Source organism: Amblyraja radiata, chromosome 6 (assembly GCF_010909765.2).
Source record: "Amblyraja radiata isolate CabotCenter1 chromosome 6, sAmbRad1.1.pri, whole genome shotgun sequence".
Classification (NCBI taxonomy): Eukaryota; Metazoa; Chordata; class Chondrichthyes; order Rajiformes; family Rajidae; genus Amblyraja; species Amblyraja radiata.
The window spans coordinates 29,644,229-29,668,511 of record NC_045961.1 but is presented as its reverse complement, the minus strand read 5'-3'; the positions used below and the strand labels follow the sequence as shown (position 1 = coordinate 29,668,511).

Sequence of the window (24,283 nt, the reverse complement as noted above, 5' to 3'; positions counted from 1 at the left end):
GCTGTGTCATCTGAATATTTCTGTATGTGGCATGTGTCAGACTTATATTTGAAGTCTGCAGAGTACTGCAAAGATCTTATAGCAGAGCAAGATGGGTTACTCTCACGAAAACGTGTTGTACGCTCATCGGCGGATTCATGGGCGATTTTATGACCCATTTTAGCAACCTGCCCCCGCCATCTTGTTCCGCCATTTTGCTCCGCCCTCTTGCTTCCGGCCAAAGATTGGATCCGCAGCGGGGAGAAGAAGTGCGGGGCCCGGGGCAGCGGGGAGAAGGAGTGCAGGGCAGCGGGGAGAGAGAGTGCGGGGCCCGGGGCAGCGGGGAGAGAGAGTGCGGGGCCCGGGGCAGCGGGGAGAAGGAGTGCGCGGCCCGGGGTAGCGAGGAGAGAGAGTGCGGGGCAGCAGGGAGAGAGAGTGCGGGGCCCGGGGCAGCGAGGAGAGAGAGTGCGGGGCAGCGGGGAGAAGGAGTGCGGGCCCCGGGGCAGCGAGGAGAGAGAGTGCGGGGCCCGGGGCAGCGAGGAGAGAGAGTGCGGGGCAGCGGGGAGAAGGCGTGCGGGGCAGCGGGGAGAAGGAGTGCGGGGCAGCGAGGAGAGAGAGTGCGGGGCAGCGGGTAGAAGGCGTGCGGGGCAGCGGGGAGAAGGAGTGCGGGGCAGCGGGGAGAGAGAGTGCGGGGCCCGGGGCAGCGAGGAGAGAGAGTGCGGGGCAGCGGGGAGAAGGAGTGCGGGGCAGCGGGGAGAGGGAGTGCGGGGCAGCGGGGAGAAGGAGTGCGGGGCAGCGGGGAGAGAGAGTGCGGGGCAGCGGGGAGAGAGAGTGCGGGGTCCGGGGCAGCGGGGAGAAGGAGTGCGGGGTCCGGGGCAGCGGGGAGAAGGAGTGCGGGGTCCGGGGCAGCGGGGAGAAGGAGTGCGGGGTCCGGGGCAGCGGGGAGAAGGAGTGCGGGGCAGCGGGGAGAGAGTGCGGGGCAGCGGGGAGAAGGAGTGCGGGGTCCGGGGCAGCGGGGAGAAGGAGTGCGGGGCAGAGGGGAGAGAGAGTGCGGGGCAGCGGAGTGCGGGGTCCGGGGCAGCGGGGAGAGAGAGTGCGGGGCAGTGGAGTGCGGGGTCCGGGGAGAAGGAGTGCGGGGCAGAGGGGAGAGAGAGTGCGGGGCAGCGGAGTGCGGGGTCCGGGGCAGCGGGGAGAAGGAGTGCGGGATCCGGGGCAGCGGGGAGAAGGAGTGCGCGGCAGCGAGGAGAGGGGCATAGGAGGGGGGGAGACATTGTTGTGAGGGGGCAGGCGAGGGAGTGCCGGGGGGGATAAGGCCTAGTGTGTGTGAAGTTGCGGGGAGGTTTACAATGTTTCTTATTTACAATGTTTCTTATTTAATGTCCCTTGTCTAGTCTGAAATAAAGTTCATTATTGGATCAGAAGAAATATAATTGTGTGTGTTATATGATTATATACATTTATATAATTTTCATGTATGTGTGTTTATAAACATTTTATTCTTTAACAAGAATTAACAGAATTATGAACTAACAGAATTATGAATCTAACCCTATATCACGCACAAAAACTTCCCCCGCAATGTCAATCACCCTGCGAGTCGGGTCGGTTCCGGTTACTACAAAATCAACTCAAACACTGCTTGTGAACCATTTAAAAATAAATGATTTAAAAAACATTAAAAAAGACAATTACCAGAATTTTATTGTTGACAAGAAGTATGAACTGACAGATTTATTAATCTAACCCACACAAACTGTTGCCCCTCAACATTGATTACACTGCGAGTCGGGTCGGGTCAGGTAGGCTCAGGTTACTAAAATGGGCGTGGAAAAATGCCCATGATCCCCTCCATAGCGTACTACACGTCAGCCCATTGCATTTTGCAGGAGTAGCCTATCTTTGGTTTACTGGGTGAAGAGGAATGGGGCCAAAACTGTTCCCTGTGGGGCTCCAACATTGCACACCACTGTCCCGGAAGCGCAGTCCCCCAGATTATCATTAGTTTAGTCTAGTTGTAAGATTAATCAGAAGATTGTTCCGTATTCTAATCCAAGAGTTCAAACATAATAAAACCAATGATAAAGTTCAGTACAGTGAGCACATATGTTGTTTAGTTGTCTCGGGAATATATACATCTCACTCAATCTTTATAGAGAGCAAGGAGATTGTATGTATCTTTGTTGGTGTTTATCCCTGAACTAGTGTTGCTTAACCGTTCAAATTGCTGTTTCTTTTCCTGTTTTTTTTAATGTGCATATCAGATGCTGCATTCCTACACTACATGGTACCTTTATTTCATAACTCTGGTGTATTTTTTGGACTTTTGAGATAGTGAAAGGCACTATATATCCAAGGTCTTCCTTTTAACCCTGCTTTATTTTCTAATTTTTAGCAATGCTGAAGTTTCAGCCCTCCTTGTGGCCATGGGACACAGTTAGAAATAACTTGAGAAGTACTCTGACAGAAATGTGCGTACTTTATGATGTACTTAATGTCCTCAAGGAGAAAAAGTATATGACCTTGGACCCAGTCTCTCAGGAATCACCACCTTCCAAACAGGTATTTGCACTTTGATCCACTACATGAAATTTAGGAATTAAATGTAGGAATGAACTGCAGATACTGGTTTAAACCGAAGATAGGCACAAAAAGTTGGAGTAACTTAGAGGGCCAGGCAGCAGCTCTGGAGAGAAGGAATTGGTGACCCTTCTTTAGACTAGACAGGGAAAGGGGAAATGAGAGAGACAGACGATAATGTAGAGAGATAAAGAACGAATGAAAGATATGCAAAAAAGTAACTATGATAAAGGAAGCAGGCCATTGTTAGCTGTTCTGTGAAAACGAGAAACTGGTGCGACTTGGGTGGTGGTGGGATAGAGAGAGAGGAAATGCCGGGGTTACTTGAAGTTAGTGAAATCACTATTCATACCACTGGACTGTAAGCTGCCCAAGTGAAATATGAGAGTCTCTGTACATAGTAACTTGTTAGTTGTGGATCCCAAGTCAAATCAATGCAAATGGTCTGTGTCTTTAATGTATAATATGGTGAAATGTTTCCATAACATGAATAGTGTGCATTGAAACGTTTTAGATTTTTGATATATGAAATTGAAAATCTTGGGTTTCTCCATAGGAATAGGAATACTTTATTGTCACATGTGACCTGGCACAGGGAAATTCTTTGCTTGCGTACACAATGTATACAAATAGCAGCCACCTACGGCACTGATTGTACATTTTATCTTCATTTTATTCGTCTTGTGGAAATGCTTACACTTCTCTCATAAATTTTGAGCAGGAATATTTGTTCAAATAGCATAAATGATCTGGGGGCATGAGCCTGCAGATGTGGTAATCTGGAGTAAAAATCAAACAGTTGGAGGAACTCGGCGATTTGAGGAGAATGAAATGTTGATGTTTCGGATGCTGTATTAGAACTGAAAAATGTTCAGGCATTTGATTTTATGGGATATTTACAGTAAAAGTGCTTTTTCCGTCCAGCATGTTGATTGCCATATGTGTATTTTCCATCAGGGTTTGCAACTGTGTGGGAAGAAGAAATCCCTCGCTGGAGCTGCTCAGATTCTCTTGAAAGGAGCAGAAAGATTAAATAAATCAGTGTCTGAAAACCAGGAACATAAACATCAAAGAGACTTCAACTCAGAGCTACTCAGACTACGACAACACTGGAAACTAAGAAAAGTGGGTGACAAGATCCTTGGAGATTTGAGTTATAGAAGTGCAGGTATGCAGGGTGACAGTTCTTAACTTCGCCAGTGTCTAAAAATCTGTCAGGCTTGGTCTTTGAGTATATTTATTCACAATCCCCTAAACTAAATGTTCTCTGGAATCAAGAAATTTCTAATGTTAATCTTAAATACTGACATTTAATCTTGAAGTTTTTCCGCGGCATCTAGACTCTATTTTGAGGAAATCACTTTTCTGCTTTAATCTCAATCCTTTTCAGATTGGAATTTAAGAGTGTGATATAGTGAATGTATCTCGTTTGCGTTTGATCTTTTCTTGTATGAAAGCCTCACATATTTTTAATTTATCCGGTTGGTGAATGTACATTATGGTGTGACCAAAGCAAATACATCAGCTGATCTACATCGGTGAGACTAAGCGGAGGTTGGGCGATCGTTTCGTCTACTGCATCCGCTGCTCTAGATGTCAGCTGATCTACATCGGTGAGACTAAGCGGAGGTTGGGCGATCGTTTCGTCTACTGCATCCGCTGCTCTAGATGTCAGCTGATCTACATCGGTGAGACTAAGCGGAGGTTGGGCGATCGTTTCGCCGAACACCTCCGCTCGGTCCGCAAGAACCTACCTGACCTCCCGGTGGCTCTGCGCTTCAACTCCCCCTCCCATTCCCAATCCGACCTCTCTGTCCTGGGTCTCCTCCATTGCAAGAGTGAGCAACACTGGAAATTGGAGGAACAGCACCTCATATTCTGCTTGGGGAGCCTGCATCCGGCGGGCATGAACATTGAATTCTCCCAATTTTGTTAGCCCTTGCTGTCTCCTCCCCTTCCTTAGCCCTCGAGCTGTCTCCTCCCAGCCCTCGGGCTCTTCCTCCTCCTTTTTTCCTTCCTTCTCCCCGCCACCCCCTATCAGTCTGAGGAAGGGTTACGGCCCGAAACGTTACCTATTTCCTTCGCTCCATAGATGCTGCTGCACCCGCTGAGTTTCTCCAGCATTTTTGTGTACCACCAAATACATCCTTTCTTGGTTACAGAAATTAAAGTGACACATTACTCCAAGCGTTGCTGAAGCCTGGTGCAATTGCATAAAGACTATTTACTTATGCATTCTGGTCTCCTGCAATTATTTGCTTGCATGATTTAAATCTTTGCTTCTTCAAGCAGTGTACCAAGATCCTGTTGTACACAATATTTCTCATTATTTAAAGTACATTGTTTCATTCTTCCCATTCAACAATTCATCCATTGTCTTTTTGCTCATTCCATTATCTGTGTGTATTCATTTTCCTCATCTAATTTTTTCTAATAAATGTTTTGTAGTCAACAAATATGCACATGTAAAATAACTGTCTTTTCACCCGTGTTGTTAATTTGGATTGTAAATAGCCGAAAGACAGGTATTGATCTTTGCATATTCCATGCATAACAAGAGTTTGTTATCTAGTTTCTTAAATATTTTAATTTATTTATTTTATTATATTCCAGGCTAACTTTTTGATGGGTTTTTTTCAATCAGATTTCCCATACTTAACATTTTCATGTTGTCTTTGTGCAACAATCTGACATCCAACTGTATAATTTGGGAAACTAAAAATAAGCATAAAAATAAATAATAAAAGTAAGTATCCTCACCATGCCATTTTCATCATAAAATTCCAGCGAAATCACCATAAACTTCAAATATCAGATGTAATGCAGAATTCCTCTAAAGAATAAAAGCACTTTCATTAAACTTGATTTTTCTTTTCCATAGGGTCCCTTTTTCCACATCATGGGACATTTGAAGTAATAAAGAATACCGATCTGGATTTAGATAAGAAAATTCCAGATGATTATTGCCCTCTTGATATTATGATTCCTAGTGACCTGGAGGGATCAGCATATATAAAGGTAATAACTCGTGGTGTCTAGTCTTGGATGACTAATCGTTTGTCTTCTCCTCCCCTATTATTTAATTCACATCATTACAATTATTTGCAGGATTTAATGAGTGATTAATGTCCTGCCATTGCTCACCATTTTCACTTGCAGTAATTGAATCAAGTATAATATCAATATTTATAGCTTGCTGTGATTTGTCAGAAGAGGTGCCGTCTTCAGGAAAAAGCGGGGGCTTTCTGAATTTTGATGGGTGTATGGAATAAATTGTGCATTCTGATAACAACTGGAGCATTTATTTAATTGATTTCGATGAATACAAAATAATGTAGGAGGAAGTACAAAGGAGTTGTAAATAGAGATTGGCACACTTCATGATAACAATTTGTTTTTAATAGTTTGGAATGGAGGCAGGGCTGGATTAACCATTAAGCAAAATAAGCACGTGCTTAGGGCATCAAGGGAAGGGGGGCACCACAGAAATGGTAAATGGTTTACGGCACAAAAGAAATCACTTTAAACTTGCTAAAATAATATTCAAAGTGGTTTATATGATTTTATATGTGTTACGTAAGATTAATTTTGAGATCTGATCAAAGACTTTGTAATTAAAAAAAGTAGAAAACTTTTCAAATATAAATAAAGTGGAAGTATACAAAAATAAATATTATTTTCCATCTTACTGTTAGTTTTGTTTCATTTTGAAAAATAAAAAAAATATTTTATGGTTTATTTCTGTTTATATTTTTGAATTACATATATATGGGGGCACCAAAATCTTTTAAGTGCTTCGGGCCTCTATGGGTCTTAATCCGGCCCTGAATGGAGGACATGTATCCTGAAAAATCAATGAATACTTGTGACAGCATTTCCTTGTTGAATGACTTGTGCAATTGCAACATCAGGATTATTGTAAATCTATGAATTTTCTTTCAAAGGTTTCTATACAGAAGCAGACTCATGATATTGGAGATCTTGGTACAGTCAACCTCTTCAGAAGGTCTCCACCGAAGACCAATCCAGGTACTTAGATGTTCAGAATTAAAACAATGTTTTTTATCCCTTGCCTCTGTTTCTGTTGAATGATAAGAATGCTAGTTATAATAGAAATTATTTGCATTTTAACTACACATTTTGTGTTTATAAGGTAGAATGATTCTAGGAATTATTTGTTTTCCTTTAAATGAAATTTCGCAACAGTGATTTATATATCACCTGCCCTAATGTATCACCCTTTGTAATATTGGCGGGTTTAGAGTTCAATATCTGAGATGTGAACATAGAGATTTAAGAGCTAGACAAAAATGCTGGAGAAACTCAGCGGGTGAGGCAGCATCTATGGAGAGGAATAGGCGACGTTTCGGACTGATGTCGGGCGGGGGGGGCGGGAAAAAGAAAGGAAGAGGCGGAGACAGTAGGCTTGTGGGAGAGCTGGGATGGGGAGGAGAAGGAGGGAGAAAGCAAGGACTGCCTGAAATTGGAGAAGTCAGTGTTCATACCGCTGGGGTGTAACCAACCCAAGTGAAATATGAGGTGCTGCTCCTCCAATTTGACAGAAAGGTCGGATTTGGAATGGGAGGGGGAGTTGAAGTGCTGAGCCACCAGTAGATCAGGTTGGTTAGTGTGAATTGAGCGTAGGTGTTGGGTGAAGCGATCGCCAAGCATGCGCCTGGTCTCACCAATGTAGAGAAGTTGACACCTGGAACAGCGGATGCAGTAGATGAGGTTGGAGGAGGTGCAGGTGAACCTCTGCCTCACCTGGAAAGACTGCTTGGGTCCTTGGATGGAGTCGAGGGGGGGGTTAAAGCGACAAGTGTAGCATTTCCTGCAGTTGCAAGGGAAAGTACCAGGGGAGGGGTGGTTTGGGTGGGAAGGGACGAATTGACCAGGGAGTTACGGAGGGAACGGTCTCTGCGGAAAGCCGAAAGGGGAGGAGATGGGAAGATGTGGCCAGTAGTGGGATCCCGTTGGAGGTGGCGAAAATGTCGGAGGATTATATTTTGTATGCGACGGCTGGTAGGGTGGATGGTGAGGACAAGGGGGACTCTGTCCTTGTTACGAGTAGGGGTATGGGGAGTGAGAGCGGAGCTGTGGGATACAGAGGAGACTCTGGTGAGAGCCTCATCTATAATAGAAGAGGGGAATCCCTGTTCCCGAAAGAATGAGGACATCTCCGATGCCCTGGTCTGGACACCTCATTCTGGGTGCAGATGCGGCGTAGACGGAGGAATTGGGAGTAGGGCAGGCACGTGCCGTGAGTAATTAGTCAGGGTAGGCAGTGGCTTTTAAAGATCTTGAAAACCGCGCATGCGCAGATTATTCTCTCCCCGGCGAGCTGTCAGTCGGCATGTAAAAAAAATCGTGGAAGCCGCGCATGCGCAGATTGTTCTCTCCCCGGCGAGCTGTCAGTTGGCTTTAAAAAATCTTGGAAACTGCGCATGCACAGATTGTTCTCTCGACTTTTATCAAGCAATTTGTCTTCAATAGGTCCTATCTCTTAATAAAGTATTTAAAAACATATAGCTCAAAGAGATTTACTTACCATATTATTTGTACACGAAATCCATTCTTCTCTCGTTGTTTCCTGTTGTACCAAGCTGTTTTAAATGTTCTCATTATTTTTGTTCCTTTGCGCTGTTGAAGTTCTTTAAGTTCCGGCGTTGGTCTGCCATTTTCAATTATTTTGGTCTTTTCCTCGTAGGTTTGCTTCGCGAAACTCTTCAGGTAATCACTGTCCATCTTTGAAATGCCCGCCAAGAAACTTGCGCATGTGCAGTAGGCTGGTGCGCATGCGCAGTGCGCAGCGCAGCACATGCACGCAGTCCACGGTGTAAAGGCAGAATTTCAGCTGACTTTACGGACCGTTGCCACTGATGACTTGAAGCATCGTCGACGGCACATGAGTAGCACATACTTCCACGTTTTAAATGTACTGCGGATGAAAGGCACGGGAGAATTATGCCTCCCTAAGAGATCGATCTCTTAGGGAAGCATAATTCTCCCGTCCCTTTACTATTTATGACCATTTTATAATTTTAGTCGGCATTGACCATTTTATAATTTTGACGGCACGTGCCTTGAGTAGGCGACAGAGTCCTTACAGGAAGCAGGGTGGGAAAAAGTGTAGTCCAGATAGCCACTTTGGTGTATTACCTAAACTTACTGCAATGGATGATGCAGCTTTTGGGGAAAATGTTAAAACTGGAATTCACCTGTAGTTATAGATCCCACATTGTATTTTGCCACATTGAACTTTTACTTATGCTTAAGTTATCTTCTGCATTTTCTCAATTACACTTACTGCCTTCAATGCAAAGTTAGCTGTGAAAAACTTTGGAGCATCTTTGTTTTGAAGACCCCGGGATAAATGACAAGCAAAAAAGAATCCTAAGATGCAGTCAGATGGCACCACAGCCAGGGATAAATATGGATGGCACTTTATTTGGGTGGTTTCAGCAATGTTTACATGTCCACTTGTATTGGCTGGCATTCATTTGTATTGACATGTCTTCAAATAGGAAAGATTACCAGTAAGTTTAATAATGCAAGTAGTTGCTGGTGTCTGCACAACGTCAGTTATGTATGTCCTTGCAGCAGATGGTACAGTTTTGCATCTGATTCCCATTTCATGATTAATGGATACATCACAGTTGAAGAGAGAAGTGCATGCAGTGTTTTTATTTTAGAGATACAGCATGGAAACGGGTCCTTCAGCCCATTGTGTCTACACCGGCCCATTGTATCTACACTGACCATCAATCACCTATTCACACTAGTTCTATGTTATCCACTTTCTCATCCACCGTACATATTTAGGGGCAATTTAACAGAGGCTAATTAACCTACAAACCTGCACGGCTCTTATGGGAGGAAATCGGAGCACCAGGAGGAAAACCACAGTAGTAGGGAGAATGTGTAAATGCCGCACAAGACAGCATTTGAGGTCTGGATCGAACTTGTGCCTGATGCTGTACCAGCCGCGCCACTGTGCCACAACCAATGTATTCAGATATTCAGTGGGCAAATCCATTTGACTCGGGGTGCAAGCCTGGGTTCAAGCATTACCACTGAAAGTTGCATGTGTTATAAACCGTGCTTTCAAAGCAACATCTAAAACTGAAATGATTTTAAAGCAACATCCAGCATTAAAATTTAATTGACCACTACCATTGAGAAAGTCACAGGCATTTGAGAGTGTCACAATCTGCCAGTACCACTCCCTGTAGCACTTAATTCTTACTTTGTGAAATGTCCTTCATTGCTGGGTATAAATTTTCAGTTCAACAACAATATTAAAGAGTATTTTCTCCAGAGGGATTGCAACAAGGTTCAAGGATTTTTAAAAGAGAGAATCAGGTTGAACAGTAAACATTGACCTTCGATGATGCCCTCATCCTGTAAATGAATTCCAAAAAGAGTAATATTTCCATAAAATAGACAAGGCTGGCATAACTCCGGGGGCAGACTGATGATTGATGACATGTGTTTGAGCATATTATTTAGCTTTTATCACATTAATAGCTTCTAAAAATGCTTTCTCCACATTTCATTGTAGAAAATATGTTGGAAAACTTTCATGCTTCCAATTAATTGTAATGAAACATATACAACAGAAGAACATTTTTATGCTGTTGATACATATCTCTCAAATAAACTATAGGTAATATGTGTTGAGGATGTAGGATTCCCACATTTTTCTGCTTCTAGCTGCCTGACTGACAATTCAACAGTTTTTGTCAAACTGTTTGTCAAATCCTCTGTTGTGTGTCAAAGATAGGAACGTTCCTCTTATGGCGCTAAATTTGTTTTCATATTGGAGTGAATGCCAAATTTACAACCAGAAGTAAATTCATCTGGAAGAATCCATTATAAAAGTGAGACAAAAACTTCTATAAAGGATTTTGCAAATGGCAAGTATTTTCCATAATCAAGGAAATCAGCTTAAAATAATTGTGTTCTTGAGTGTGTCTTGACAAGTAAACTTTGCATCATTCTGAATAGCTTTCAATCTGCACATTATTTACAGGTACCGCACACTGGCAGTCCAAGCTGGAAGTAGCACAAAATGTTCTGTTGTGCAAAGAAATATTTGCACAGCTGTCTCGAGAAGCAGTGCAAATTAAATCACAGATACCACACATTGTAGTAAAAAACCAGATCATCTCCCAACCATTTCCAGGTAAAGAAAATAATTTTATTGTCGCATTCAAAGTACCATTCCCTTGTTTTTTTTTGTTTGTAATTACAACATAACTTCTGTGCAGAGATAAAGTGCAGGATTTGGATCACATATTTATTCTGTGTTTATTTTAGTTTTCAATATTAGTAGATTCAAAATATTTCAATTTTTGTCACAATTTTTTACAAATATTTATATGATGCTTCATGGTTTAAAAAATTAAACTTTTAAAACATCAACAATTGCAATGTTATTGCAGTTGGGCAATCATTTTACATTCAATTTTTTTAGTTTTTCATTGGCTGTTTAGATGTATGAAAGACAAACTTGTCAATGTCAGTAAACTGGGATTGCAATAGAGGTGATCCCTGCATTACTGCCATTCACCCAAAGGAAATTCACCCATGTAGAATTCTGAAGTTAATATCCAAAAATGTAAGATACAGAATCTGTTCTTACTGAATTTACAGAAGTAAATAAACACATAATGCAAAAGAGGCAACAGATTTTGTCATTTTTATTAGTTGCCCAATACTGCGGGACAGTATGCTTTGTTGATTGGGTTGCCAGACCCCATTGCAATGCTCTCTCTAGTCTGAGGTTGTGAACAGAAGTCTCAAAGTGCACTTTTCATCTGCGAGGCATCTTCCCTGATGTGCAAAACTAGTGGATTCGGGAAGGATTTAGGAAGTGGATAACAGGGAAAGAGATGGGATGCAAGGATCAGTGGAGAAAGATGATGTAGAAGAATTTTGGGGGGGGGAGGGGGGGTGGTAATGGGTTAAAGAGCAATAACTTTGTGGAAGTTGTGCAAAGGCCAAAACATTACCTTAAGGAGCTGGCCATGGCAATTGCAACTCCTACAGTGTAGTGTGGCAGACAATGCCTTGCAGATGTATAAATTGTTTAATTATTCAAACAAAAATGATTTCAATTTGCCGATTCTACTGTAGTGTTCCATTTTTGGATGGTTTATTGATAAGGTAAAATGTGATTTTCAGAATGAATTGGTTCTACAATTTGAATTGTGCAAATATGTTGAGCATTCCTTGTATTGTAGAGATGTTGGTGGTTCTGCTTGCAACAGAGGAAGTTGTGAGGGGCCTGACAGATGTATTTAAAAATAGTGAAAGAGACAGATAGCATACAGGAAAAAAAATTCCCATTAGTGGTGATCAAAAACTAAGAAATGTTGAATGAAAATGATTGGAAAAAGAAGCAGACTTTTATTGCAGTTGAATCTTTTGTATGGGGTGTAGTAAATGTTTGGAATGCGGTAGTGGAGGCATTCAACTAGCATTCAAGAAAGAGTTGGAAAAGGGTTTGAATAGGGACAATTTAGATTGTTTTTAAAATTATTTCTGATTTTATTTTATTTTTTTAGTACATTTTTATCAACCTGAATAAATCAGGCACAAAGTTCAAAAGTGGTGATCTTTTTCTGACCAAAAGATGTCAGTAAAAGTGGATAAGTTCAAGTTGTTTTAAAGCGTCTTGTACAATAAAACCCCGATAATCTGGCACCCAGTTATTTTGATTTTCTGATGGTCTGGCATGTGGCTCGGCCATAGCACAGAAAGTGAACTGGGGGATTTGGGGACAGGTATAAGTAGGGTGTATGACCACAGGTTGAGATCTGGACCATGAATCTGCTGTGCAGCCTGAGCCAGGGCTGGGATCAAAAATAGTAAAGTTAAAATATGTTTGGGTATTAATAGGAGTAACATTCAATAACCTGGAAAATCCTATGGGTACCAGATTAATGGCGCTTTATTGGATTATGATCTGCTTCTTTTGGATACCATATGCACATTCAGTTGCATTATGACACTCTTCAGGTTTGCAGTTATCCATTTCCTTGTGCCACTTTGTGAATGATAAGAAGGCTTCAAAAGCATGTGTTGAGAAACAACGGCCTGATGACCATCTGTATGTGCTGGAACACAACCTGCATCAACTAATGCGAGAGGTACTGAAGGTTATTAAAACAATTTAATTTGAACATAATTATCATAACAACCTCATATTTCATTTAATGTAGGTGACTCTTCCAAATGCATACTGACAATATTTGGTGAGAATAGCTAATTTTAATAAGGAACTTGGAGGGAAAAGTTAAGTTCTATTTTTGGAGTGAAGTAAAGAACGACAAATTAAAAGGGTAAAAATGGCACATGAAATATCCTTTTAACTAAGATAACTAAGATTGAGTCCATGTAGGAGCAAGAAGGTAGCCAGAGAAATAGTGGATCTCCTCAGGGACCAAGGGGGTAAACTATGTGTGAGCCAGGTAATTTGGGCAAGATCAAGTTCGAAATTCCCTGAAAATGGCAACAAAGGTAAAGAAAGTAGATGGTGTATTTATTTACAAAATTGAAGCATAAAATATAAAGTTTTAAGAAATTATGTTGCAACTTTACGAAACATTGTTTGCTTCAACTTGGGAGAATGTGTGTTTCTGGTCACCACACTGCTGGAAAATTGTGGTTATAAAAGTGCTGAGAAGATTCACCAGGACATTGCCCGGATTGGAGGACTTTGGTTATAAGGAGAGATTGGATAGGCTAGGCATGACTTCCCTGGACCATAGGAAAGACTGAGGGGTGATCTAATAGAGGAATATAAAGTCGAAAGAGGCAGAGCTGGGATAGACACTTGGATTATCTCTCGTGGTAGGGATATCAAAAACAAAAAGGTGTAGGTTTAAGGTGAGAGGAAGCAGCTTTAAAGGGGATTTGAATAGAACGTTTTTCGAGATTGGTTGATATCTGGAACTTGCTGTCAGAAGAGGTAGTAGAGTCAGATACAATCCCTACAGATAAGAGATGTTTAGACAGGCATTAAAATATGCAAAACAAATTAAACCTAGTGCAGTCAAATGGGATTGGTGGAGATAGACATACAGGTTGACATGGACATGATGTTTCTCTGTGCTGTATAACTAATTCAATGGCTCTGAAGGAGGCTTACTGTATCTCAGCATGTTTGGTTGTATAATAAAGTTATTTTATCTCTGAGGAAAGATTGGATAAGTTGCAGTTTCCTTTGGAGCAGATGAGATTGACAAAAGTATTGGTTGTGATGCATAAAACTGAGCACCCTAGACAGTAAATTGGAAGGACCTATTTTCCTGACCTGAAAATTAAAATATCAGGGAGCAATAATTTAAAATGATTGGGCAACTTCTCTGTACTTGCAGTTATAGAAACATAGAAATAGGATCAGGAGGAGGCCATTTGGCCCTTCGAGCCAGCACCACCATTGTGATCATGGCTGATCATCCACAATCAGTAACCCGTGCCTGCCTTTTCCCCATAACCCTTGGTTCCGCTAGCCCCTATAGAGCTCTATCTAACTCTTTTAAATTCATCCATTGAATTGGCCTCTACTGCCTTCTGTGGCGGAGAATTCCACAAATTCACAACTCTCTGGGTGAAAACGTTTTTTCTCATCTCAGTTTAAAATGGCCTCCCCTTTATTCTTTGGCTGCGTCCCCTGGTTCTGGACTCCCTCAACATTGGGAATATTTTTCCTGCTTGTCCAGTCCTTTTATAATTGTACACGTTTCTATGAACCTCCCCTCATCCTTATAAATTAGCCTCGTGAACCTACGCTGCACTGCTTCAATAGCAAGGATGTCCTTCCTCAAATTAGGATACCAAAACTGCACACAATACTCCAGATGTGGTCTCACCAAGGCCATGTACAACTGCAGAAGGACCTCTTTACTCCTACACTCAAATCCCAGTGATCTAAGAATCTAAATCCTCAGCCATACATTCAGATCCGCTATCTCCCTGTTCCTGCCCTCACCAGCGCGAGGAACTGGAAGCAAACCAGAGATAACCACCCTGGAGGTCCTGCTTTTCAGCCTTCTTGCGAGCTCTCTAAAGTCACGCTGCAGAATCTCTTTCCTCTTCTTCCCGACGTCATTTGTGCCGACAGGCACTACCGCTTCCAGCTGCTCACCTTCACCCTTGAGGATGCCCCGCAATTGGTCTGTGGAACCTGGATCCTGGCAGCAGGGAGGCAACACACCATCCATGAATCCCGCCTGTTGCCGCAGCACCTCTCACTATGGAGTCCCCTACTACCACGGCTTTGCTTGACGTCTGTTTCTTCGGCTTTGCTTCAGCACCATGTTTTGACGTAGACCTGTCCGCCGCTCAGACTGACAGTGTCTCCTGTCCCGACAGCTTCCAAGAGGGTGAAGCTGTTTTCAAGAGGTACATCCCCTGGGGTCTCCTATACTACAAGCCTCCTTCTCTTCCTCATCGTCACCTACCTTCTCTCTTCCGGTACCTTCGATGTAACGATCTCGCTGTAGGTTCTGTCTTGTTTTCCCGGATAATCCTGAGCTCATCCCGTTGCCTCTCCAGTGCCCCAACACGGTCCTTCAGGAGCTGAACTTGGACACACTTTCCACAGTTGTAGCAGCCAGAGGCACCAGCTGTGTCCCTGACCTCCCACATCCTGCAAGCATCACACTGAATCAGCTTACCTGTCATTTCTTCGCTGCGTCTCACCCTCTACGACTTTTGGCGTAGTCTCCTCCTTCAGCCTCCTCGCCGAAGACTCTCGAGCTAAAGACTCACATTTTTCTCACAAGGCACTTCCCTCGACAAGGCCGCCCTCCTTCTCAGCCAATCGCCGCAGTCACTCCTTCACCTGCCGCTCCTTGCTGACCTTGAAAGTATATGTTCTTGGCTCAAAAGGGTCGTGGATACTCAGTTGAATATATTCAAGGCTGGAAGCAGTGCATTAGGAATTGAAACAACTGTAGGTCAGATGGGAGTGCTTTCTTGGGGTGCTGTATTGCTGATGATTTTATTGTTTGAGGAACTGTATGGCCTACATTTATAGCTTAAAATTTATCTTGCAGTTCCATAAACAGACCTTGAGTTCTTCAGTGATGCCCCACCCAGCTTCTGCCCCTTTTGGGCTGAAGAGAATGAGGTTAGCAGGACCCCAAGCATATGATAAAGGAGAGATCAGTGCTCTACAGCAGAATGAAGGATTATTGGAGAAGATAATAAAACAGGCTAAGCATATCTTTTTGAGACGTAGGTGAGTATGATTGGGGAGCATTGTGCAAGCAGAAAAATGTTAAAAATGTTGGAAGTGTCAGGAGCAGAATATGTTTTTAAATATTTGAGGATTGTCTGTATGTTTTTAATTAATTTGGTGAAAATGACACTTAATATGTAAATGAAGGTTATATTTAGATCTTGTCATTTAACACAGGAGCAATGGCTATTGTACACTAGTGAGCAATATATGGGTATTGTAAACCTAGAATTCTTTCAATATTAATTGATCAACAGTAGAACAATAAGTTGGCATGTCAGAGTCCATATGGGGGAAAAGGAACAAAATATGGGGAACAATCCAATTACTAAACATCGTGTCGCATTTAATAAAAGGAAAAATAAAGGGATATTATTGAAAAGTGTTGAATTTATAATAGATCAATATTCAATTGGGATCTGAACACACACGTCAATTATTGCATTGTTCTGGTTGCCAGATTATAAACAGGATATTGATACACTGGGAGAATGCGGAGAAAATTCTCAGGGATGATACCAGAAATGAGGTGTGCATTTCGGGACAGAATGAACAGATCAGGTTTTTCTTTCTCTAGAGGAATAAAGGGCAAGATGGGATTAAGACACTTGTAAAATTATGAAGAAATTTGATAAAGTGGACGCAGAGTGAATTCTCCTTGTGGGGAAATGCATAACTCAAGGCCATCATTATAAGTAGTCTCCAAGATATGCAAGAGGGAATTCAGAAGAGAGTTATTTTATCCAGAGTGGTGAAAATGTGGCATTCTGCACCACAGACAATGGATAGTCAGGTTATTGTCATATGTACGCTGAGGTACATGTGCAGTAAAAATCTTGCTTGCAGCAGCAGCAGCAGCAACAACATCTCGAGTACATAGTCTCAGCCACACAAAAAAAACATGAATGATATACAAATTCTGCAGGACAGTGTAAAGAAAAATACATTAATTAAATAATTGGAGAACAGGCAAATAACCTAAATACATTTAGTTAGAAGGGTTGAAGCAAATAGTTTAGACATTTAAAAGGAAGCTTGGAGAAGTCAAAGAGAGAAGGAAATGGTGGGCCAACTGGCTATTTTGCCTCATAAATCATATGTAGATAATCTTGTGCAGTCCGAGGCATTTATAATGTTGCTGATTTGGAAAGCATACCAAAACATTTCATAATATCATAAATCACAAGCAGTTTTCAGTAATATATTTTGGGAATGTATATAGTGAACATATATTTCTGTTTTTAACTTTAGAACTGCAAGGACAATTGACAGTTTGGCCAGTCGTATTGAAGATCCACAGATACAAGCTCATTGGTCAAATATTAATGATGTGTATGAATCTAGTGTGAAGGTATTGATAACATCTCAAGGCTATGAGCAGATTTGCAAGTGAGTAATTGTGCAATGATAAATGTTGTGTTTATTTTTCACACCAGTGTTGCATACATTTGAATAACTTTTTTTGACATGACAGTATATGTACTATTTTCTAAGTATCTGATATGTGCTTGAGATGAGACTTTTCTGATCTCAAGATGCTGCTGGTAATTATTTTTGGGATGGGCAAGGAGTCCGCAAGTGACCATGCCCCTCCTAATCATCCCATTGAGACTTCAATATTGATCTTTTGACTGATATTGATTAGTCTTTTAGATGTTTATAGACCTGACCAAGAGTAGCCTTCCATTTATCCAGATTGCAATATGGATGAGACTTTAATTCAACTATTTCCTCAATTCTGAACATCTATAATTCTGTGTATAGGTGTTCTTTATAAGAATTTGCATTTCTGCTTGGATATGATTTTTTTTTTCCTTCTCGTTTCAGATCAATTCAGCTGCAGTTGAACATTGGTATTGAACAGATTAAGGTGGTGCACAGGGATGGTAGAGTAATTACGCTCTCTCACCAGGAGCAGGAATTGCAGGATTTCCTTCTATCCCAGGTAACCAGTTGAAAGAAACTGTATAATAACGACCAAGACACAGTGAATGCAATGAAATTATTTATAATGCACAAAGATGCATTAAAAGAACAAAGTTGCTGAGATATAGAAACATAGAAAATAGGTGCAGGAGTAGGCCATTCGGCCCTTCGAGCCTGCACCGCCATTCAATATGATCATGGCTGATCAGCATGCTTTTAATTCTCCTGTCTCAAAACGTTGCCTATCCATGTTCTCCACAATTCCTGCCTGACCGGCTGACTTACTCCAGCACTTTGTGCCTTTTTTTGTAAACCAGCATCTGCAGTTCCTTGTTTCTACTGTTTATATATCATTTATATTTGGTAGCTTTTACTCTTTTGAATTTGAACTAAAATCGAACTTTTCATTTTTGATGCTAAAAACCATATTTTATGTTGTACCTTGTATAAGAACTATATCCACAATATATGGGGCTAGATCTTGTTCATCAACTCACTAAAGGATTTGGGAAACCTTGTCTATTAAATTTGCTTCCTAAGGTTGAATCGGTTCGAAATGGATTGGCTCTTGACTTTTTAAATCATAGCTCACGGCTTGGCAAACAATCTGAATTACTTGGATTATGAGTGTTTTATGGAATTCAAAAACATCTAAAGAGTACTGGAAATTAATAATTTATATAATTTAAATTATTAAAAATGAAAGCAACACAGTTGGAAAATTTTGAAACTTGAAAATTAACTCAATTCCTAAGTTTCCTACTTCCATTCTCCCAATTTTAAGCCAATAAACTAATAGTGAATCTGCAGCAGGCTCAGTGGATAGGAATTGTGAGAGGTTTGTGCTCTGCTTCGAGTCCAATGCCAAGATACGTTGGCGAATCAGCAGTGAAGCGTAACCAGAAAGTTTACTACGTCTGCATTTACGTAGGATTAATAAATCCTGAACTTGGTGATACTTACAGTGGCTTCCATAACGTTTGGGACAAAGACCCATCGTTTATTTATTTGCCTCTACTCCACAATTTAAGATTTGTAATAGAAAAAATCACATTTAGTCAAAGTGCACATTGTCAGATTTTGTTAAAGGCTATTTTTATACATTTTGGTTTCACCCCCTCCTTTTCACCCCCCCCCCCCCCCCCCCCCCCCCTCCCCCCCCCAATTTCAGGGCACCATAATGTTTGGGACACAGCAATGTCATGTGAATGAAAGTAGTCGTGTTTAGCATTTTGGTGCATATGCTTTGCATGCAATGACTGCTTGAAGTCTGCGATTCATGGACATCACCAGTTGCTGGGTATCTTCTCTGGTGATGCTCTGCCGGACCTGTATTGCAGCCATCTTTAGCTTATGCTTGTTTTGGGAGCTAGGCCCCTTCAGTTTTCTCTTCAGCCTATAAAAGGCATGCTCAATTGGGTTCAGATCGGGTGATTGACTTGGCCACCCAAGAATTAACTTTTTTTTTTTGAAGTTCAAACCGCCGACCAATGAGTTTTGAGGCATTTGTTTGAACTTCAGCAGATAGGATGTGGCTTTGCACATCAGAACTCATTACGCTACTACCATCAGCAGTTGTATCATCAATGAAGATAAGTGAGGCAGTACCTTCAGCAACCATACATGCCCAGGCCATAAAACCCATCCACCGTGTTTTACAGATGAGGTGGTATGCTTTGGATCTTGTGCAGTTCCTTCTCTCCTCCATACTTTGTTCTTGCCATCACTCTGATATAAGTTAATCTTCGTCTCATCTGTCCACAAGACGTTTTTTCCAGAACTGTGGTTGCTCTTTTAAGTACTTCTTGGCAAACTAACCTGGCCATCCTATTTTTGCGACTAACCAGTGGTTTGCATATTGCAGTGTAGCCTCTGTATTTCTGTTCATTAAGTCTTCTGCGGACAGTGGTTATTGACAAATCTACACCTGACTCCTGAAGAGTGTTTCTGATCTGTCGGACTGGTGTTTTTCTCTTTATTATAGAGAGAATTCTTCTGTCATCCGCTGTGGAGGTCTTCCTTGGCCTGCCAGTCCCTTTGCAAGTAAGCTCACCAGTGTTCTCTGTCTTCTTAATGATGTTCCAAACAGTTGATTTTGGTAAGCCTAAGGTTTGGCTGATGTCTCTAACAGTTTTATTCTTGTTTCTCAGTCTCATAATGGCTTCTTTGACTTTCATTGGCACAACTATGATCCTCACGTTGATAAACAGCAATAAAAGTATCCAAAGGTGATGGAAAGACTGGAGGAAAGACTAGAGGCATTAAGGAGGCAATGAAACACACCTGAGCAATTACAAACGCCTGTGAAGCCATGTGTCCCAAACATAATGGTGCCCTGAAATGGGGGGACTATGTATAAACACAGCTGTAATTTCTACATGGTGAAACCAAAATGTATAAAAATACCCTTTAATAAAATCTGACAAAGTGCACTTTAACCATGTGCTTTTTTAAAATACAAATCTTAAATTGTGGAGTACAGACGCAAATAAATAAATTATGGGTCTTTGTCCCAAACATTATGGAGGGCACTGTATGTGGAGAAATGCTGGAAGATTACCGTAGAACTGCTACCATTTACAGCAGCATGAATAATAATTTTAAAACACTGTGTACAAATTGATTTTCTTTTGCATGTTCTTAAATACTACCTGCTAAATAAGCTGCTACAGGTCACATCTGCTGAGTGTTTTTGCTAATAGTAAAATGAGTTATATCATGCATAGTTCATCTACATTGTCTGTAACTCTACCACAATTGAAAGATTGCATCCAGGTGGCCATGTTATCTGGTTTATACATGATAAAGTATAGGGAATTGTGTTGTGTTATATGATGAATAGTCTGAGACCTCTAATTTCAAACAGATTTTACAAAGTGCTAATTTGTTCATAACTAAACCTTTGGTGTCTCCAATAGATGTCACAGCACCAGGTGCATGCTGTTCAGCAGCTGGCCAAAGTAATGGGCTGGCATCTGTTGAGCTTCAGCAATCATGTGGGCCTGGGTCCTGTGGAGAGCATTGGAAATGCCTCTGCAATAACTGTGGCCTCGCCCAATGGAGAGTATTCAATTTCAGGTATGTACATCTTGGCCAACAATTCAGGAACCATCCTGATTTAAGTCTAGCAAACATGGAAATTAATTTGTATGATATCTGATAAACACCTAGTTCAGTTTCTTTGCAATTCCACGTATGTTCTGTCTCCGGGTAATGGTAAGCAGAACCATGCCAAGTAATCTTAAGTCATTGAATGACTGGAGTATTAGCTGTGAATTGTCCGTAGTTTACTCTGCTGACTCAAATTCATGTTTCCTTTTAATTTTTAAAGTTAAATGGTTTTCAGTGAGTGGGCAAAAATTTCAACTGAGTCATCATTGAATATGGGTGAAGTGCCAGAAGACTAGGGTGGCAAATGTTGTATCTCTATTTAAGAAGGGTTGCAGCGATATGCCTGGGAACTGAAGGCCATTGAGTCTAACATCCATGGACGGAAATTTACTAGAGTGTACCGAGGGATGATAACCCTGCATTTAGATGGGCAGAGGCTGATTAGGGATAGGTGGCATGGTTTTGTATGTGGGAGATCATGTTTCACAAATCTGAGTTTTTTTAAAGAAATGACCAAAAATGTTGATGAGGTCCGAGCTGTAGACGTAAATATGGATTTCAGCAAGGCATTTGATAAGGTTCCGTATGGTTGGCTGCTCCGGAAAGTTGGTTCACATGGGATCCAAGGAGAGCAAGCTGACTGAATAAAACATTGGCTTAAAGGGAGGAAGCAGATGTTGATGGTGTAAGGTTATTTTTTGGATGGGAGGCCTGTGACTAGTAGCCCTCAGGGTTCGATTCTGGGCTCATTTGTGTTTGTCATTTATATCAATGATTTGGATGCGAACATGCATGGCATGATTAGCAAGTTTGCAAATGATACTAAAGTGGGGGGTATTGTAGATAGCAAAGATGGTTGTCAAAAATTGTACCAGGATCTTGATCGGTTGGGCAGGTGAGCTGAGGAATGTTTAATGGAGATTAATACAGATAAGTGTGAAATGTTGCATTTTCGGAAGTCTATCCAGGGCAGGACTTACACACTGAATGGCAGAGCTCTGATGAGAAAAGGAAGGATATTGTTAAGCTTGAAAATGGTGCAGAAAAGATCTATGAGGATGTTTAAAGGACTGAAGCCTGAGCTATAGGGACACGTTGAGCAGGCCAGGACTTTATTCCTTGGTCTGCCGGAGGATGAGGGGGGATCTTATCGAGGTGTACAAATTCATGTGAGAAATAGATAGGATAAATGCATAGTCCTTTACCCAGAATAGAGGAACCAAACATCAAGGGGCATAGAATTAGGGTGAAAGGAAAAAGATTTAATAGGATACTGAGGGGCAAATTTTTTTTTTACCCTAAGGATGGTAGGTATATGGAACAAGCTGCCAGAGGAGGTAGTTGGGACGGGTACTATCACAACATTTAAGAAACATTTACACCGCTGCATGGATAGGATAGGTTTAGACGTTAGAGGGATATGGGCCAAATGTAGGCAAGTGGAGCTAGTGTAGATGTTGGTCGGTGTGGGCAAGTTGGGCTGCAGGGCCTGTTTCCATGCTGTATGGCTCTATGACTGTTAGTTAATGAGCAACATATTCATATGTTAACTGTTTTATGGAAATATTGTGATTTTTTATGAAAGTTCTTATTGTATCTCAACTATTACAGTACGAAATGGGCCTGAAAGTGGTTGTAAAGTAGTGGTTCAGTTTCCCAGAAGTCAATGCAAAGATCTTCCCAAGAGTGATGTGATGCAAGATAGTAAATGGAATCACCTTCGAGGACCATACAAGGAAGTACTGTGGAGTAAGATGGAAGGACGCAACTTTGTGTATAAAATGGAGCTCCTAATGGCAGCTCTTGCTCCTTGCCCTTAATGTATGATTTTTGTACAAATCAGTCTTTCTGCAGGCACCTTCCACTTGCATTTACAGTTTGGTGTAGAGTTCTGCTGAGTTTTAAATAATAAGATACAAATTTGAAACTGCCATCAAATATTTTTTACTTAATTTGTAAAGGTGTATTGCATTGTTTAATGTAGATGGTAGATTTAATGGATACTGATTGTTGACAGTTATGATGTCAAGTATCATTTCATTGTGTGTATAATTTTCTACAGTTTGTAAATAAAGTAAAATGTTTGATTGCAAGTTTCCATATTACTTAATAAAGCCATCAACATTCAACAATGGCCTCAAATGCTCTGAAAGTGAGCTATAATGTTATGTACTTTATAACAAAAGTACTATAAACAAAATAGACACACTAAATGTTTTTCTTCATGAGCAAGTCAGCAAGACAGTGATACTTGCACACTAATGAAATGTCTACATGTGAAAAAGGAACTGTCCATTTATTAACATTTTACCGATCACCAAAAACTATTCGGAGATTATTGAATAATGGTGCCACAATAGGACATTTGAGCAGACCTCGCTAATCAACATTTGATATCATATAAATGCTATTGTGGCACCATTGTCCAAGAATGCAATAGCATTTATATATACATTTAAACTTGGCTCTGACCATTTTGGTCAAAATCGTGGTATTTAAAAATTGTGGTGGCACCTGATAGCAACCCAAGGTCACGACGAACCATCGGCTCTAGAGGGCGGCGTATTGGTGGGGGAGGCGCGAGTCACGGGGTTGTTTTCTGAGTTGTTATTTAAGGCCACTCTTTGAATTCACCTACCTGCAGCAATCAAATGTGTTGGTGGAGCGGTTCCACCGCTGTCTGAAGGCCGCCCTGAAGGCTCGTCTCACAGGCCCTGGGTGGATGGACGAGTTGCTGTGGGTCCTATTGGGGATTCGGACGGCCCCCAAGGAGGATCTGTCAACGTCCTCCGCGGAGTTGGTGTATGGTGCTCACCGTCGCTGGGGAGTTTGTCCCTGCTGCTGATGGGTCCCAGGAACCCCCGTCATCGGTACTGATCTGCTTGCGGGAGAGGGTCGGCGCCATATCCCCCATCCCAACGTTGCATCATGCAGTGGCCCCTTCCCATGTGCCATTGCCATTGATGGGCTGCCCGTACGTTTTTCTTTGCCGTGACTCCCACAAGTCACCCTTGCAGCGCCCGTATGAAGGCCCTTTCACGGGCTGCGGCACAGGCCTACTACCTTTGATTTGGACACGGGTGGCCGGCGTGAAACGGTGTCTGTGGCTCGTTTGAAACCGGCCCACTTGGACCTGAGCGAGCCAGTCCATGTGGCTCAACCTCCCCGTCGCGGGCGCCCGCAGTCCCGGGCTCCCGGATATTCTCCCGAACCGAGCAAGCCTCCGGGGCGCGGGATTGTATCTACGGGTTCGGGCCGCCTCGTGCGACGTCCTGAGTGGTTCAGTGCCTCTGGTTCTGGGGGGGTGGGGGGTGTCATGTGGAGGCACCTGATAGCAACCCAAGGTCACGACGAACCATTGGCTCTAGAGGGCGGCGTCTTGGTGGGGGAGGCGCGGGTTACGGGGTCGGGCAACGCCCGTGTCAGCTGAGGAGTAGG

General features: G+C 42.0%; 1 protein-coding gene and 1 long non-coding RNA gene across 2 annotated transcripts in view; both read left to right on the top strand.

Moving 5' to 3' along the window:
* med17 (mediator complex subunit 17) overlaps positions 1-22,938 on the top strand; it is a 28,821-nt gene extending 5,883 nt beyond the window's left edge. The window contains exons 2-12 of the mRNA XM_033022423.1: positions 2,372-2,538; positions 3,514-3,724; positions 5,438-5,574; positions 6,501-6,585; positions 10,589-10,741; positions 12,580-12,710; positions 15,624-15,808; positions 17,060-17,197; positions 17,636-17,753; positions 20,653-20,812; positions 22,457-22,938. Of these exons, the coding sequence (XP_032878314.1) occupies positions 2,372-2,538; positions 3,514-3,724; positions 5,438-5,574; positions 6,501-6,585; positions 10,589-10,741; positions 12,580-12,710; positions 15,624-15,808; positions 17,060-17,197; positions 17,636-17,753; positions 20,653-20,812; positions 22,457-22,665 (1,694 nt within the window). The 3' untranslated portion in view covers positions 22,666-22,938. The remainder of the gene's footprint in view (positions 1-2,371; positions 2,539-3,513; positions 3,725-5,437; positions 5,575-6,500; positions 6,586-10,588; positions 10,742-12,579; positions 12,711-15,623; positions 15,809-17,059; positions 17,198-17,635; positions 17,754-20,652; positions 20,813-22,456) is intronic.
* On the top strand, positions 7,804-8,091 carry LOC116974202. The gene is made up of 2 exons (XR_004412303.1): positions 7,804-7,840; positions 7,972-8,091. It is a non-coding gene; the product is annotated as an uncharacterized LOC116974202 (long non-coding RNA).
* Positions 22,939-24,283: the final 1,345 nt, after the last annotated feature.